Source organism: Amblyraja radiata, chromosome 37 (genome assembly GCF_010909765.2).
Source record: "Amblyraja radiata isolate CabotCenter1 chromosome 37, sAmbRad1.1.pri, whole genome shotgun sequence".
Classification (NCBI taxonomy): Eukaryota; Metazoa; Chordata; class Chondrichthyes; order Rajiformes; family Rajidae; genus Amblyraja; species Amblyraja radiata.
Genome location: NC_045992.1, coordinates 187,211 through 202,341, shown reverse-complemented (window position 1 = coordinate 202,341; position 15,131 = coordinate 187,211). Strand labels below are relative to the sequence as shown.

Genomic DNA, 15,131 nt, shown 5'->3' with positions numbered 1-15,131 from the left:
CCAGGAATAGTGGAGGCAGATACAACAGGTGCATTAAAGGAGCTGGACATGTGGGGAAGGACCTGCTGGACCATGTGGCAGGGCAGGGGATTTCTCAGAGCAAGTATGCAGTCAATGGGCTGAATGCGCTCCGCTCAAACGGTACCATTCTTCCCATTTATGTCTATATTTGGAAAGGCAGCATCGCTGGAAATCTTCTGTTTCCAGAGACCTGTTGATGGACAGAACATGTTTCTGACTGGAGTTCACTGATTCAATGCACATTTTCGAGATGGACCTGGAATGTGGCAGATTTGTGGCAAAGGATGAACACAATAGACAATATGTGCCGGAGTAGGCCATTCGGCCCTTCGAGCCAAGTAATGTACATCTGGGCAATAGGGTCTTGCACTGGATACGTTCTCCTGTGGAAATCAAGGAAAATTTGAGCTCAGGTTTTACATGTTTTTGTTGCTTCAGGATGATGAAGCTGCTGGTTTACTGGAGATGTTGCGAAATGATGGGTAGGCGGTTTCATAACCTGGTGCGGTAGGGTCAGTAGACCAGCCGATGTTTACATGTTCACATCCCACAGCTTATGCACTAAGGAGCCTGAGATAAAAGGTTTGTTATCCAGCTGCTGTAATCACCGACTGATGTGAAATGCCCACCTTGTAAGGATAAACACTGGTTAACATTAAAACTGAGATTGATGATATAAAAATAGGACAGGTATAGTTCGCTATTTTCATTGAAGAATGTGCATTTGACAGGAAAATCTCCTGATAATTGATGATGAAAGTCATACATACGGCAATATAATACACTTTGGCCTTTTCCACCAGCTGCCAGTTCTCCTTGTTGTCCAGGTGCTTCTCCTTTTTGTAACAATTTGCAGCTGCTAAATTAGCAACAAGAGACCTACAACAGTTAAATTAAATAATTTAGCTGATTCTTTTCACACTGTAAATACAAATAAATTTGACATGCAAAACATCGACATAAAATCTAATTACAATATCCAAAGGATGACTAATTAACATGGACCTATATGCATGGACTATAGCAGTATTTCCTCATGATATATCCAACAGCATGATCCTCTGGCCTGTTCCCTCACATGCACTTGTGGCCTCCCCTTAAATACAGCTACCCTGTTCATTTCCACCACTCCCTGTGGCAGACTCCCACATTCTCTAATAAAGAAGGTTCTTCTCTTATTCTTGTTGGATTGCCTCATGACCATCTTAGATCGACACAAAATGCTGGAGTAACTCAGCGGGACAGGTAGCATCTCCGGAGAGAAGGAATGGGTGACGTTTTGGGTTAAGACCCTTCTTCCAACTGAGAGTCAGGGGAGAGGGAGACATGGAGATATGGAAGGGTAAGGTGTGGAAAATGTAGAATGGATCATTGTTAGCTATGGGGAAGGTGACAATGAGGCATACAATCAGGAGGACAGCAAAACTAGTCGGAGAACTAGCGTGGGGAGGGATGGAGAGAGAGGGAAAGCAAGGGTTTCTCAACATGTTACCCAGAGCCCCAGCAGCCCTTCTCTCCTGTAGCTACTTGGGATAAACCCACAGTCCTGGGGATTAATTCACCTTCAAGGCTGCTGCTGCTGCATAGGGTTATTTTTTATTTATGGACACTTTAACCAAGCCCTTCACTAAAATTTCTAAGTACAAAATCTGTTTGTGAGAACCAGTACAAAATATTTATTTAAGATCTCAGCTGCATCTCTGCCTTTGCCCCCTGATAGGCCCTCCAATTCCATGGTTGTTCTTTTGCCATAAGGCTCATTGAGCTATACAGCCTGGAAAAAGACCCTTTGGCCCTACTCATCCATGCCAACCAAGTTGTCTAAGCAAGCGAGTGCCACTTGCCTGTTCCTTGCTAAATCCCTCCAAATCGTTTCTGTCCATATACCTGTCCAAATGCCTTTTAAATCTTCTAATTGTACTTACCTGTACCACTTCCTTTGGCAGCTTGTTTCAAGTATGTTCACCCTCTATGTGAAAAAATTCCCCATCAGTTCCCTTGTAAATCTTTCCCCTCTCACCTTAAACTGTGCCCTTAATCTACTGAGGGAATGCCTTGATGTGTTGTAATCCTGTCAGTGATATTTCATGCCCGCTCACAACCTTTGTGTACTCCATGAGCCTCCCTGTCATTGTCCACTTGCCGCATGCTTTGTTTTCCATTCTTCATCCAACCCTCAACATCCAGGGTTTCCTGTACTTATTATCCCTGGATTTACACTTACAGGAACATGTTGGCTTTGAACTCTTGTCACTTCTTTTTTATTTATTTATTTTTTTAAAATGCTTATGTGCAGCTATAAGCTTACCTGCAAATTGATGCCTCCAAACTACCTTTGCCAGTTCTCCATTGTGAGACCTTAATTACTGGTCCACCCCTATCCATAACCACGTTAAAATACACTGAATTACTGATGCCGTGCCAATTGACCAGCAACATTCCCCAAGATGAAGTCCAGTAATAATCCTTCCCTCGTCAAAATGCTCTGCGAGACACACCTCTAAAACTTTGCCCCTTATGAACCTTTAATGCCAAGGCCATCCCAGTTAATATTTGGTAACTAAATCTATGTACAGTAACCCTAATTTCACTGCATATCTATAATCTGCCTACATATCGTTCTTCTGTTTCCTTGGCTGTTGGGAGTTCTATAATACACTCACAGCAAAGTGCCTAATCACTACCCATATGGCCTTGTTTGATGAGTGTCTACGATATCCTTCCTCACTATTGAAGTAATGTGATCTCTGACTAAGTCCAGTCCAATGAATCCTCCTGCCTGTATCTCACCTGAAAATTTGACACCCTGAAATATCAAGTTGCCAGCCTGCCATTTTAAGTGATGGCAGTAATATTGTAGACCCCCATGCTAATTAAACCTAGGAGTTCACCTAATAGCTAGATTACTTGCATTAAAATAAATGCAATTTAGCCTTGAATTCCCCTGATTTTCCCAGAAATGCCCCCTATGATTCAGGAACTTAAATGCCATTGTTAAAGTAGCACACTGCCGTAGTTGGTAGACCTGCTGCCTTCCAGCATCAGGGACCCGGGTTCGATCCAGATCTATGTACTTCCTTTGTGGAGTTTGCATGCTTTCCCTGTGACGTCGTGGGTTTCCTCCAGGTGCTCCGGTTTCATCCCACATCCCAAAGATGTGCAGGTTTGTAGATTAATTGGCCTCTGTAAAATTGCCCGAGTGTGTGGGAAATGGATGAGAAAGTGGCATTACATCAAACGGGTGATCGATGGTCAGTGTGGAGTCAGTGGGTCCGATGTTGCAGGACCTCATCCCTTCTCCTACTTGTGCCATTGGTACGTACATAAATATGAACATATGTACAAAACAGGTCTCAAATGCAGATACAATGGTCACAAAGCACAATTAGCTACCAGATAATTCTAATGGTTTCAGTAAGCAGCCAGAGTTAACTGCACTGTAGAGTGGATGGGACATCAGCAGCATTCATATCATGACTAAGCATCAGCTAGCCTGATTTCTTACAAACAGCCTCCACAGGAATTTCAATGTTGCTGAGGCAGATGTGGAAGGTCTTCCTGATTACTTCATACCTAATTTTCTCCATATCTCACCTTTGCATCAATGCACAGACCCTTCTGATTCAATGTGTAAGAAAGAACTGCAGATACTGGTTTAAATCAAAGGTAGACACAAAATGCTGGAGTAACTCAGCGGGTGAGGCAGCACCTCTGGAGAGAAGGCAATGTTTCAGGTCGAGAGCCTTCTTCAGATTGATGTCAGAGGAGGGGGCGGGAGAGATAGAATGTAGTCACATACAGTAAGACTAGTGGGAGAACTGGGAAGAGGATGGAGAGAGAAAGCATGGGTTATCTGAAGTTAGAGAAGTCAATGTTCATACCACTGGGGTGTAAACTACCCAAGCGAAATATGAGGTGCTGTTCCTCCAATTTGCGCTGGGCCTCACTCTGACAATGGAGGAGGCCCAGGACAGAAAGGTCAGATTGGAAATGGGATGGGGAGTTGAAGTGCTGAGCCACTGGGAGCTCAGGTAGGTTAAGATGGACTGAGCGGAGGCGTTCAATGAAACAATCGCCGAGCCTGCGCTTGGTCTCGCCGATGTGGAGAAGTTGACGCCTGGAACAGCAGATACGGTAGATGAGGTTGGATGAGGTGCAAGTGAACCTCTGCCTCACCTGGAAAGACTGTTTGGGTCCTTGGATGGAGTCGAGGGGGGAGATAAAGGTGTTGCATCTCCTGCGGTTGCAGGTGAAAGTACCTGGGGAGGGGGTGGGAAGGGACGAGTTGACCAGGGAGTTTCAGAGGGAATAGTCTCTGCGGAAAGCAGAAAGGGGTGGAGATGGGAAGATGTGGCCAGTAGTGGAATCCCGTTGGAGGTGGCGAAAATGTTGGAGGATTATATGCTGCATGCGACGGCTGATGGGGTGGAAGGTGAGGACAAGGGGGACTCTGTCCTTGTTACGAAAGGGGGAGGGGAATCCTAGGGAGATCCTAGTGAGAGCCTTGTCTATAATGGAAGAGGGGAACCCCATGTTTCCTAAAGAATAAGGACTTCTCCGATGCCCTGGTATGGAACACCTCATCCTGGGCGCAAATGCGGCGTAGACAGAGGAATTGGGAGTAGGGGATAGTCTTTTCAGGAAGCAGGGTGGGAAGAAGTGTAGTCAAGATAGCTATGGGAGTCTGTAGGTTTGTATTAGATGTCGGTCAATAGTCTGTTTCCTGTGATGGAGACGGTGAGATCTAGAAACAGTAGGGAGATGTCAGAGATGGTCCCTTCTGATTCAAGCTCTAAATTAAAACGACAAAAATTGGGCAAAAATGAAAGGGAGAATGGAGAGAAAGGTGGAAGATGCAGTTTAATATGTAAAATGTGTTACATTTTGAAATAAAGTAGGGAAAAATTGCAATACAAAAAGGCTTCAGGTAAAATACTGAGTGAATAAAGTAATTCCTGCACTAATGGATAAGGTTGTAAAACATCTTCATTGCTACAATGTCTGGATCATTGAGAAGTAAGAGGTTTCTCAGGATACTACTGTTGGAAGGATTTAAAATGCTGGGAAAGGTGTAACATAGATTAATGCAGACTTTACCAGAAATGGAAGAGATGAAAGAAAAGTTCAGAATGTTGTTATATTCTCACTGCAGCAGAGAAGGCTAAGTTGCAGATACATCAAAAGTTATGTTGGGATTAACAGCAATACATTGCTTTCTTTGGTCATATAGCAGTGAACACAAAAGATTAAGGAAAAACTTTCATACATAATTCCAGGCATAAAGCAAAGACCATGAGTACTTCTGCTTTTCCCTGCTATCAATCATTGTCTTCATTTTAATTTACTTTCTTTCTCAATTTGGTGTTACATGGGAATTTTGATATGAATGCAGTGTTTTGTGGGTGATTAACAACAGCAGTCTCAACTCAGACTCAAACAGGCATTGTCCACGCCAAAACAAACAGACTTCAAGACATGCACAGACGATCTATTAACTAGACTCTGGATTTTAAAATAAAAACAAGTATTCTAACCTTAAACCAAGTTTCTTGAAAGGATTGGCTGACCTGTTGTCCCCAGTGATGCAGGCAGCACAAGTGCCCGTTGGTTGTTCAGTCTGCTCATAGTAATAGGCATCCACGTGCGCTTCCTCAGCCTTTTTCTTCAAAATGTCACCAAACGCATCTCTTCCGATGCACCCAAAGAACGTCGCTATCTTATGGGGCTGTTGAATCATCCACTGCAAATGAGAAAGGGAACATTTTATTTCAAAGCACAACGACCGATTTAAGACAGTCTATAAACATGCTGTCACCTCTAAATTCAAGCCCATCCTTCTCACCATTCATGCTTGTATTAATTCACTTAGGTCCCCACACCTGCCAGAATCCAGAGGCACCTCAAATCAAAGTAAATAATAGTGTTCTCTATGATTGCGACCATGACCATTTTCGTTAACCTTTCATGGTATGGAGTCACTCAGCATGGAAACAGGCCCTTCGGCCCAGTGACCAACATGCACCATCTACACTGGTCCCACCTGCCCGCATCCCTCTAAACCTACCCTACCCAAGTACCTGTCCAAATGCCTTTTAATGTTGTTGTAGTACCTGCCTCAACTATCTCCTCTGGCAGCTTTTCCTGTGTGGAAAAAGTTTCACCCCAATATTAAATCCTTCTTGTCTCACCTTAAACTCACCTTAAACCTATGTCTTCTGGTTCTTGATTTCCCTCGCTAGGGTAAACGTTTCTGTGCATTTACCCCATCTAGTCCCCTCATGATCTTATACACGTCTATAAAGATCATCCCCCAGCCTCCTGTGCTCAAAGGAATAAAGTCCTAGCACACCCGACCTCTCCCTATAGCTCGGACCCTTAAGTCCTGGCAACATCCTTGTAAATCTTCTCTGCACCCTTTCCAGCTTAACAACATCCTTCCAATTGCAGGGTGACCTAAACCACATACAATTCTCCAAATGTGGCCTCATCAACGTATTGTTCAACTGTAATATAATATTACAGCAACGACTACACTCAGTATCGGTATGTAAGAAAGCCAATATACTGAAAGCCTTCTTGACCACCCAATCTAACTGTGATGCCACTTTCAGGGAACTATGTACCTGCACTTCTATATCACTTTGCTCTACAACATTCCCCAGAGCCCTACATTCACTGTGTAGGTCTTGCCCTGATATGACTTCCCAAACTGCAACATCTCACAAGTATCTGCATTAAACTCTATTAGCAACTCCTCGGCTCACTTGTCCAGCTGATCAAGAACCTGCTGCAATTTTTGATAACCATCTTTGCTATCTATGATACCATGCACTTGAGTGTCATCAGTAAACTGACTAATCATGCCTTGAACATTCTTAGCCAAATCATTGATCTAAACTGACACAAAGTGCGAGACTAACTCATATAAATTCAAAACAGCAATGGGCCCAGCACCAATCCCTGAAGCACACCACAAGTCACAGGCCTCCAACCTGAAAATCAACCTTCGACCATCACTCTCTGCATCCTTCCACGAAGCCAGTTCTCTATTCAGTTGGTTGCTTATCTCAGCAACAGCGCTAATGCAAACCCTTCACTTGAAGACACAATTTCCCAAAATTCCTTCCCAGAGGCCTTTCACATTTACTCTCCCCTTTCTTCAGACATATTTTTGTCCCTTATTCCCTGTATTTTCAGTGCATTCATCAATTTCACATCACATGATTATAACCACATAATTTGGTACTCAGTTCTTAAAGGTAGAAATGCCAAATGACACTCCATTCCCCACAGACAAGTAGTGTTTCTGAGTACACCAACTCTGAACGAATCCCGCAGATCATATCCCAAAAGATGAATAGGAAAACGGTCATACCAGATGACCAATTAGCCATTTAGTTACAAAGTCCAAATAACATAGCACCGGTTCCTCGCTCCCCTCCATTGAGTCTGTCCAAAGCAAGCATTGTCTGCGAAGGGCGCTCAGCATCGCCAAGGACTGCTCTCACCCCAACCATGGACTGTTTACCCTCCTACCATCCGGGAGGCGCTACAGGTCTCTCCGTTGCCAGACCAGCAGGTCCAGGAACAGCTTCTTCCCTGCGGCTGTCACACTACTCAACAATGTACCTCGGTGACTGCCAATCTGCCAATCACCCCCCCCCGGACACTCCTCCCACAGGAAAAACACTATGACTGTATGCATGTAAATAGATTTATTTATTGAAATCATATTCTATGTCGCTCTTCCAGGGAGATGTTAACTGCATTTCGTTGTCTCTGTACTGTACACTGACAATGACAATTAAAGTTGAATCTGAATCTGAATCACTGCCAACCCTCGCTCTCCACCCCACCCAACCGATTCACCTTTGTCTTTCTCTCTCCCCATTTCTGCATCCAACCCTCTCCCTCTGCTTCTCTTCCCCCTTCCTTTTGAATTAGCGTCCCCCTTGAGTTTAGTGATAACTGGTTTTACAAAATTAGCTGTCCAACAGATATTTGATTGGAACAATAATATCATGGGAAAGGCTTGTCACTGGGGTTTCGTTTGAGATTGGCCAGGTAAGTCTCCACAGTTATTAGGTTAGTTTAGAGATATAGCGTGAAAACAGGCCCTTCGGCCCAGCGGGTCCGTGCCGACCAGTGATTCTTGCATATTAACACTATCCTACACCCACTAGGGACAATTTTTATATTTACAGAGCCAATTAACCTACAAACCTGTAATTCTTTGGAGTGTGAGAGCAAACCGAAAACCCACGCAGGTCACGTACAAACTCCGCACAGACTTCACCCATAGTCGGGATCGAACCCGGGTCTCCTGCGCTGCATTCGCTTAAGGCAGCAACTCAACCGCTGCGCCACCGTGCCACCTTACAGTTATTCCACTTCTTCCTGGAAAGTCGCTGCCTGTTACAGTCTCGCTAATTTTGTGATCAGTGGAGGGTCTCAGTATTGTTTCTTTCCTGAATTGAGACCGAGCTCTGGAGCACCTGTGTCCAATCCATAAAACATGTCAGCAAACAGGATATTCCAAAGGATGTCAGAGGGAATAACCCACCGACCACAGGCATAGATGGATTAGCCCACCTATCACAAGCATAGATCCTATTAGGCCATGACACCGAGGAAAACCTGAAAAAACTGCAGACTTCTTCTATTATGGAACAGTAACTTTCTTTGCAGACTGAGTTTCCTCCTTTAAACATTACACTACCTTTCCTCATCACTTATACTGTCAAATCTAATCACTGCTTTATTTTTAGGAAGCCTCGTCACAACTGACATAGCACATTTGAGGAGGGTCATGTGTTACAAAGATAATTCAGAAGCAAATTTACATTCAGAATCTCACAAGTGAGACAAATGAGTACTTAATCTGTATTTACAGAAAGAGAAATGTTGGTCAAGTCTCCTGAAATGCTCTATGTTTCTTCAAAAGATATTTTAATGTAATAGTTTTTATATTTCACATGAATTCTTCGAGGGCGATCCGGCTCGGGGCTGGAACGATGCTCCGGTGGCTTGGACGGTGCTCTGGCGGCGATGGCCTGAGTCCGGAGTTCGGCCGCGGGCCAGCGGCTGCGTCAGCAGGACTGGTGAGCGGCAGCTTCGACCACCCCGGGCCGCGGTGTTTGAGCCGCGGGACAGTTGTAACATCGCCCGGGGGGTATCGCCTCAGCGCAGAGGGAGAAGAGGAGGGAAGAGACTGGAGACCTAAGACTTTTGCCTCCATCACAGTGAGGAGATGTTGGGTGGACTCACTGTGGTGGATGTTAATATGTGTTTATTGTTGGTTTTTATTGTATTGTATTGTATGTATGACTGCTTTAATTTCGTTCAGGCTTCGGTCTGAATGACAATAAAAGGTAATCTAATCTAATCTAATCTAATCTAAAAAATTCTTACATGATCAATTTGCTATCAATAAAAAAGCTAACGTTTGCCCATGCTCCCATCATTCTTTTCTTTTACAACAGGAGTCGGCAACCTTGTTCTGTATAGGGGCCGGGATGCATGTCTGTGAGCGGATGGTGGGCCATATCAATCACATGTACACATGGGTCCCGCCACCATACCGCCCCGGATGGCAGGTATCAAATCACGTGTTCACAGAAGGTAGACAAAAATGCTGAGGAAACTCAGCGGATGAGGCAGCCTCATGCAATCCTTGCATGTCTCACCCGCTGAGTTTCTCCAGCATTTTTGTCTACCTTCGATTTTTCCAGCATCTGCAGTTCTTTCTTAGATGTGTTAGCACATGGTGGTTTCTTTTTTTGCGCAGGATGCGGTACAGCCAGAGCTCGGCCGCGTCGGGGCGGGCGCTCGGCGTGCCGGATGATTACCGGGGGAAAAATCCCACGGATGATTTCGGGTTACGGGTCGCGTTCGGCCCGGGGGCCGTAGGATGCCGACCCCTGTTTTACAAGAAATAACTTTGTGCAAAATGAAATTTTAAACATTTCAATGGTGTAACTTACATTTAAATTGGTGTTAGACATGAAAAGCTGGAGTAACTCAGCGGTACAGGCAGCATCTCTGTAGAGAAGGAATGGGTGATGTTTCGGGTCGAGACGTTGTGTTACTTAGTGTTACTTAGCAGCCAAAATAATAAAATACCACTCACTCCCTGGTCATTCCCTCTTCTCCCCTCCTCTATCAGGCAGGAGATACAGAAGTTTGAAAGCTCGTACCACCAGATTCAGGAACAGTTTCTTCTCCGCTGAAGGGTCACGCTGAACTCCCAACCTACTGCATTGTGGCCCTTGCACTTTTCATCTACCTTTTCACAACTATAGCATAAATTCACAACTTGTATACACAATACCGACTGATGAAGGCCAATGCTCTGACCACCCTATCTATCTGTGACGCAACTTTCAAGGAACTACGTACCTGCATTTCTAGATCCCTCTGCTCTACAAAAGTCCCCAGGGCTCTGCCATTCATTGTGAAGGTCCTGGCCTGGGTGACTTCCCAAAATGTAACACTTCACACTTATCTGCATTCAACTCCATTAGCCATTTCTCAGCCCACTTGTCCAATTGATCAAGGGGATGCTGTAATTTTTAATAACCATCCGTTATCTATGATACCGCCTACTTACAGCATGGTAACAGGCCCTTCAGCCTAAATCTTCCATGCCATCCAAGATGGTCCATCTGCCCACTTTTGGTCCATATCCCTCTAAAACTTTACTATTCATGTACCTGTCATAGTGTATTTTAAATGCTATTATTGTGCCTGCCACAACTACCTCTTCAGGCAGTTCATTCCATGTACCCATCACCTGAGTGAAAAAAATGCCTCTAAGATTCCTATCAAATCATTCCCCTCTCATCATAAACCTCAGTGCGGTTCTAGACGGGATTTCTAGCAGAACTTTGTCCCTGAAATGAAAATGGAAGCCCTAACCAGGTTGCAACTTACTGTAGATGATCTTTCATGATATTTATAGTAAAGGAAACATAAAACATGCTTTTCTTTAGAAGCATCCATGTGATGTACACAAGACAAGTCATCCCTCACATTCTAATCCTCTATCTTGTTGCTCTAATCAATGCTATTTTACAAATCGCTCTGAAATGTGCCCAAGGTTCACTGGCTTTCCTTTGGCTCAGCATGTTGCTTCCATTTATTACCGTGGCAACAACACTATCTGGAAGAGCTTAGATGTCAAATGTTAAAAATAAATTCAGATTTTAGAAGGTGTCAAATGAAAAGCATGTTAAAGCATTGCAGTGCCATGCACATAAACTAATGGTTCTTGGCAATAATTCAGTCAAAAGCATGGACAAACGTCTTTAGCTAACTATTTGGTGCCTTTGCTCACTATTCTGAATGAGCTAAAAAAAAAAATGGTCCCACTTCTCTGCTCTTTTCTCATAACCTAAAACTTTGTATTTTTCAAATATATATCCAATTCCATTTTGAATGTTATATCTGAATCAGCTTCCACCAACCTTTCAGATTCACGCTCTAGGCAGAGAAACAAGAAATTGCAGATTATCATTATTTTTTTACATCACTAAGATCACCCTCATGCTCCTGAGCTCGAAGGATTAAAGTCCTAGCATGCCTCTCCCTATAACTCATTCCCTTGAATCCTGGCAACATCCTCGTAAATCTTCCCTTCACCACGTTGAAATAGGCCTTTTGGCCCACCGAGTCCACGGCGACCATCAATCACCTATTCACACTAGTTCTATGTCTTACACACTAAAGGCAAGTTACAGAGGCTAATTTACCTACAAACCAGCACAACTTTGGAATGTGGGGGGAAGCCAGATAACCTGGAGAAAACCCATACGGTCATAGGGAGAATGTACAAACTCTGTACAGACAGTACCCAAGGTCAGGTTCGAACCTGATCTAAATTTTGGAACACCCAACTCAATGCCATTGCAGAAATACTTTTACTCAACGAGTAGCAGCACGTCAAGGTGGCGGCTCACCAATATTCACATCATGGGAAATAAACAAATGAGGAAAAAAAGGGTTCTTGCAATTTAAACTTACAATCAGTTTACAATACTTCATGTTCCAGATTTGTCTATACTTAATTAGTAGAATTTTAAATATACAAAGTACTTGTCCAGTAACTATCCAGAATTCAGAGAAAACAAGTGACCACTGGTAATTAGGCAGAGTTTCTGCATAATTTATGCAAACATGATTTCTCAACTTTAATAAATGTATCATTGCTCTGACGCTAATCTCAATCAATTTGCTTTTACTTGCGGTGAAAACCATATACATTGTCTTTATCAAGTTATGTATGCCATCCTATTTAACCTGACGAGTTCCCACTATAAAATAAATATTCACATATGCTAGTGGAATTTTATAACAACTCCACAGTTGTTATAAATTACCTTCTCAGTTACACCTGCCAGGTCTTCCACTGACATGAGAAGGCTCGTAGCCAAAATCCACATTTTCTTTACATGTAGAAAGGCAACTGAATATTTGCTGCTTCAACGCTTCTCCACAATATAATATTGGGAATCCTAGGCCAAGTTACTCAAATACAGGTCTGAGTCCAGCTTAGCAAGTGCTGTATTAGTATATTCAGTCACAAACATATTGAGAAATAGTTTCATCAGTTATGAGTTCTATTGGGTAAAGACTAACCTGGGCTACTTTGACCGAATTTTGTGTGGAGCCACCCGCATGATACTCCACTTTAAATTTCTTCACGAGTTCTTCAAACCTGCACAAAAAGGGCAAACAAAGAGTCAGATACTACAACTGCCCATTTAAGTAAATGAAAGGAACAAGGATGGATTGTTGATATTTCTTGGCAGTGTATGGTAAACGTGCCTAGTCATTACCAATGTAATGTCAGATATATTTATCACCTAAACATCAAACTTGCACTATGTCCTTTCCTGCCTAGACTTGTGTGATCAACCTGTTTCAGTTGCTTCATTTCCTGCCTCTCAATTTCTTACTTAATTAGCTATGGACACTTTGGGAGTGCAAGGTAGAAACACAAAACAAAGCCTAGTCGGAAGGATGACTAACGATATCTATAAATAATTTTCAATTCATCAACTTCTGTAAAAGCCTATTAGGTTTAGCACTCTCACTGAAGATCAGCTTGCAATCTTCACATCCACTTAGTGCAACAACATTTGTCTGCTGAGAATTGAACTAGGAATTTCTTTCCGCACCCAAGCATTGTCATTTGTCATATTAAATATCATCTGATCTCACGGTGTCACTAATTATTTTGTTTGAACTATTAAGTGTGCTGCCTTTGATATCACCAGCGGTGAGACAATAGGATTGAAGAATTGCGAATGTGAAGCTAGAGGAAGGAATAGATCCTTCATTGAGGATAGATGGTCAGAATTCTTACCGCCCCAAGAAAGAAAAATCACTAGTGCATGGTTTTAAAGTGAGAAGGCCAACATTTAAACATGATGTGCGGGGCAAGTATTCCTTTAATATACAGAGGGTGGCAAATACCTGGAACGCGCTGCCGGGGACTGTGGTCGAGGGAGGGATATGGATTATGTGCAGGTACACGTGGTCTTAGCTTCATGCTTGGCATGGGTATTGTGGGCCAAAGAGCCTGTTCCTGTGCTATCATGTTCTACGTTCCCACTCCCTGTCTGGGCCTGCTCCCGCCAGCAGCAAGCTACAGTGTTGAGGATCTCGCGGACAAACAAAGTGGGATCTGGTAGAGATTTCACACTCTGTGCCTGCCTGTTCTAGGTAATCAGGAGAGATCTATGTTCTATCTATGATCTGTGGGGATCTATTATCAGGGTCTATTATCTATTATGATCTATGATCAGGCGATCTATGTTCTATCCTCAAAGGATGGGAAGTAAAACTGGCATCACAATTAGAAGTATCTGCCATGACAAGCATTAATGGCCTCCTGGAGAATTTAATAGGGGAGGGGAATGTTTAGGAAGGAACTACAGATGCTGGTTTAAACCAAAGATAGACATCTCTGAAGAGAAGAAATTGGTAGAAGTTTTGGGTCGAGGCCCTTCTTCAGACTGAGGAAGTAAACAAATGTTTAGTTTGCTTCAAGTGCCAAGGCAGCATGAAGAAAACAATGGGTCAGTTATCCATACAATATCTGCTATTAATGTGAAACCAAGATTAAGAAAGCAAAAACTTGGCTGTGACTGGATGGGATGCCTGAAAAAAGTGATGTGGCAATTAGTTTGTTAACAGGCACTAGGCAGCTCACACCGCAGTACTCTGCTGCATCACATCATTGCTGCCCTCTGCTGTATGAAACACTTAAAGCTTTCAAAGCCAATATATTTGACAATTATGCGCAAGTTTAAATGTATTTCATTAGCGTTTTCAGCGACACTACACAGAATTGCTGTGATACAGCAAGGATAATTTTGAAAACTAATTCTGTTTCATTAAGTTAACTAATTCTGTTTCATTGAAGCCATTCCGTGAGTCACAAATCTTACAGCAGAAGCAGAGTACAGACGAGAAAGATGGTGCAATATATTCTGTAGCAATATCTGCAGTTTCCACACCGCTCCTGTGGGTCTGAACCACAAGCCGACATTCTGTCAGAATCATCCTTTCCCATAGTTCCCAGATACCAGCACCAGTTTGACGTGCATTTATGGTAATAATCAAATCGTATCATGAATGTATTATTGAATTGAATTGAATACATTTTATTAGCCAAGTATGTATACATACAAGGAATTTGCCTTGATGCTTTGCTTGCAAGTAACAACACGATATACAGTAGACAATTAAAAATAAAATATTATAATTTAAACATGTGAAGAATGAAATGAAATACCAGAGCAAAAGGAGGCTACAGACTTTTGGCTGTTGAGTAGAGCTATTATGTTTAATGATCACCACTGAAGGACATTTATCAATCAATCAAGCAGCAAAATTAAACGCAGTTTCATGGTTAACCCATCATTAAGAGAAGCGAGGCCAGCCTGCTGACACAAATAAATAAATAAATGACGGGTCTTTGTCCCCAACATTATGGAGGGCCCTGTACATACTGCTTTGAATATATCAGAATTATTAAGGCAAGGGCAGGATATTTAGGAAGTCATGAGAATCATACATCGTCTGTCCGTGCCCTCCATCAATGC

The 15,131-nt window shown here is 42.9% G+C and overlaps 1 protein-coding gene across 4 annotated transcripts in view; it reads right to left on the bottom strand.

The window, feature by feature from the left end:
* The window catches only part of adk (adenosine kinase), an 82,870-nt gene that overhangs the window by 21,259 nt on the left and 46,480 nt on the right, over nucleotides 1-15,131 (bottom strand). For 2 of the 4 annotated variants that reach the window (XM_033012650.1, XM_033012652.1), the window contains exons 4-6: nucleotides 12,658-12,736; nucleotides 5,556-5,761; nucleotides 792-900 (exon numbers count right to left, since the gene is read on the bottom strand). In XM_033012650.1, coding sequence (XP_032868541.1) covers nucleotides 792-900; nucleotides 5,556-5,761; nucleotides 12,658-12,736 — 394 coding nt within the window. The remainder of the gene's footprint in view (nucleotides 1-791; nucleotides 901-5,555; nucleotides 5,762-12,657; nucleotides 12,737-15,131) is intronic. The other 2 variants (XM_033012651.1, XM_033012653.1) reach the window with 1 other exon arrangement.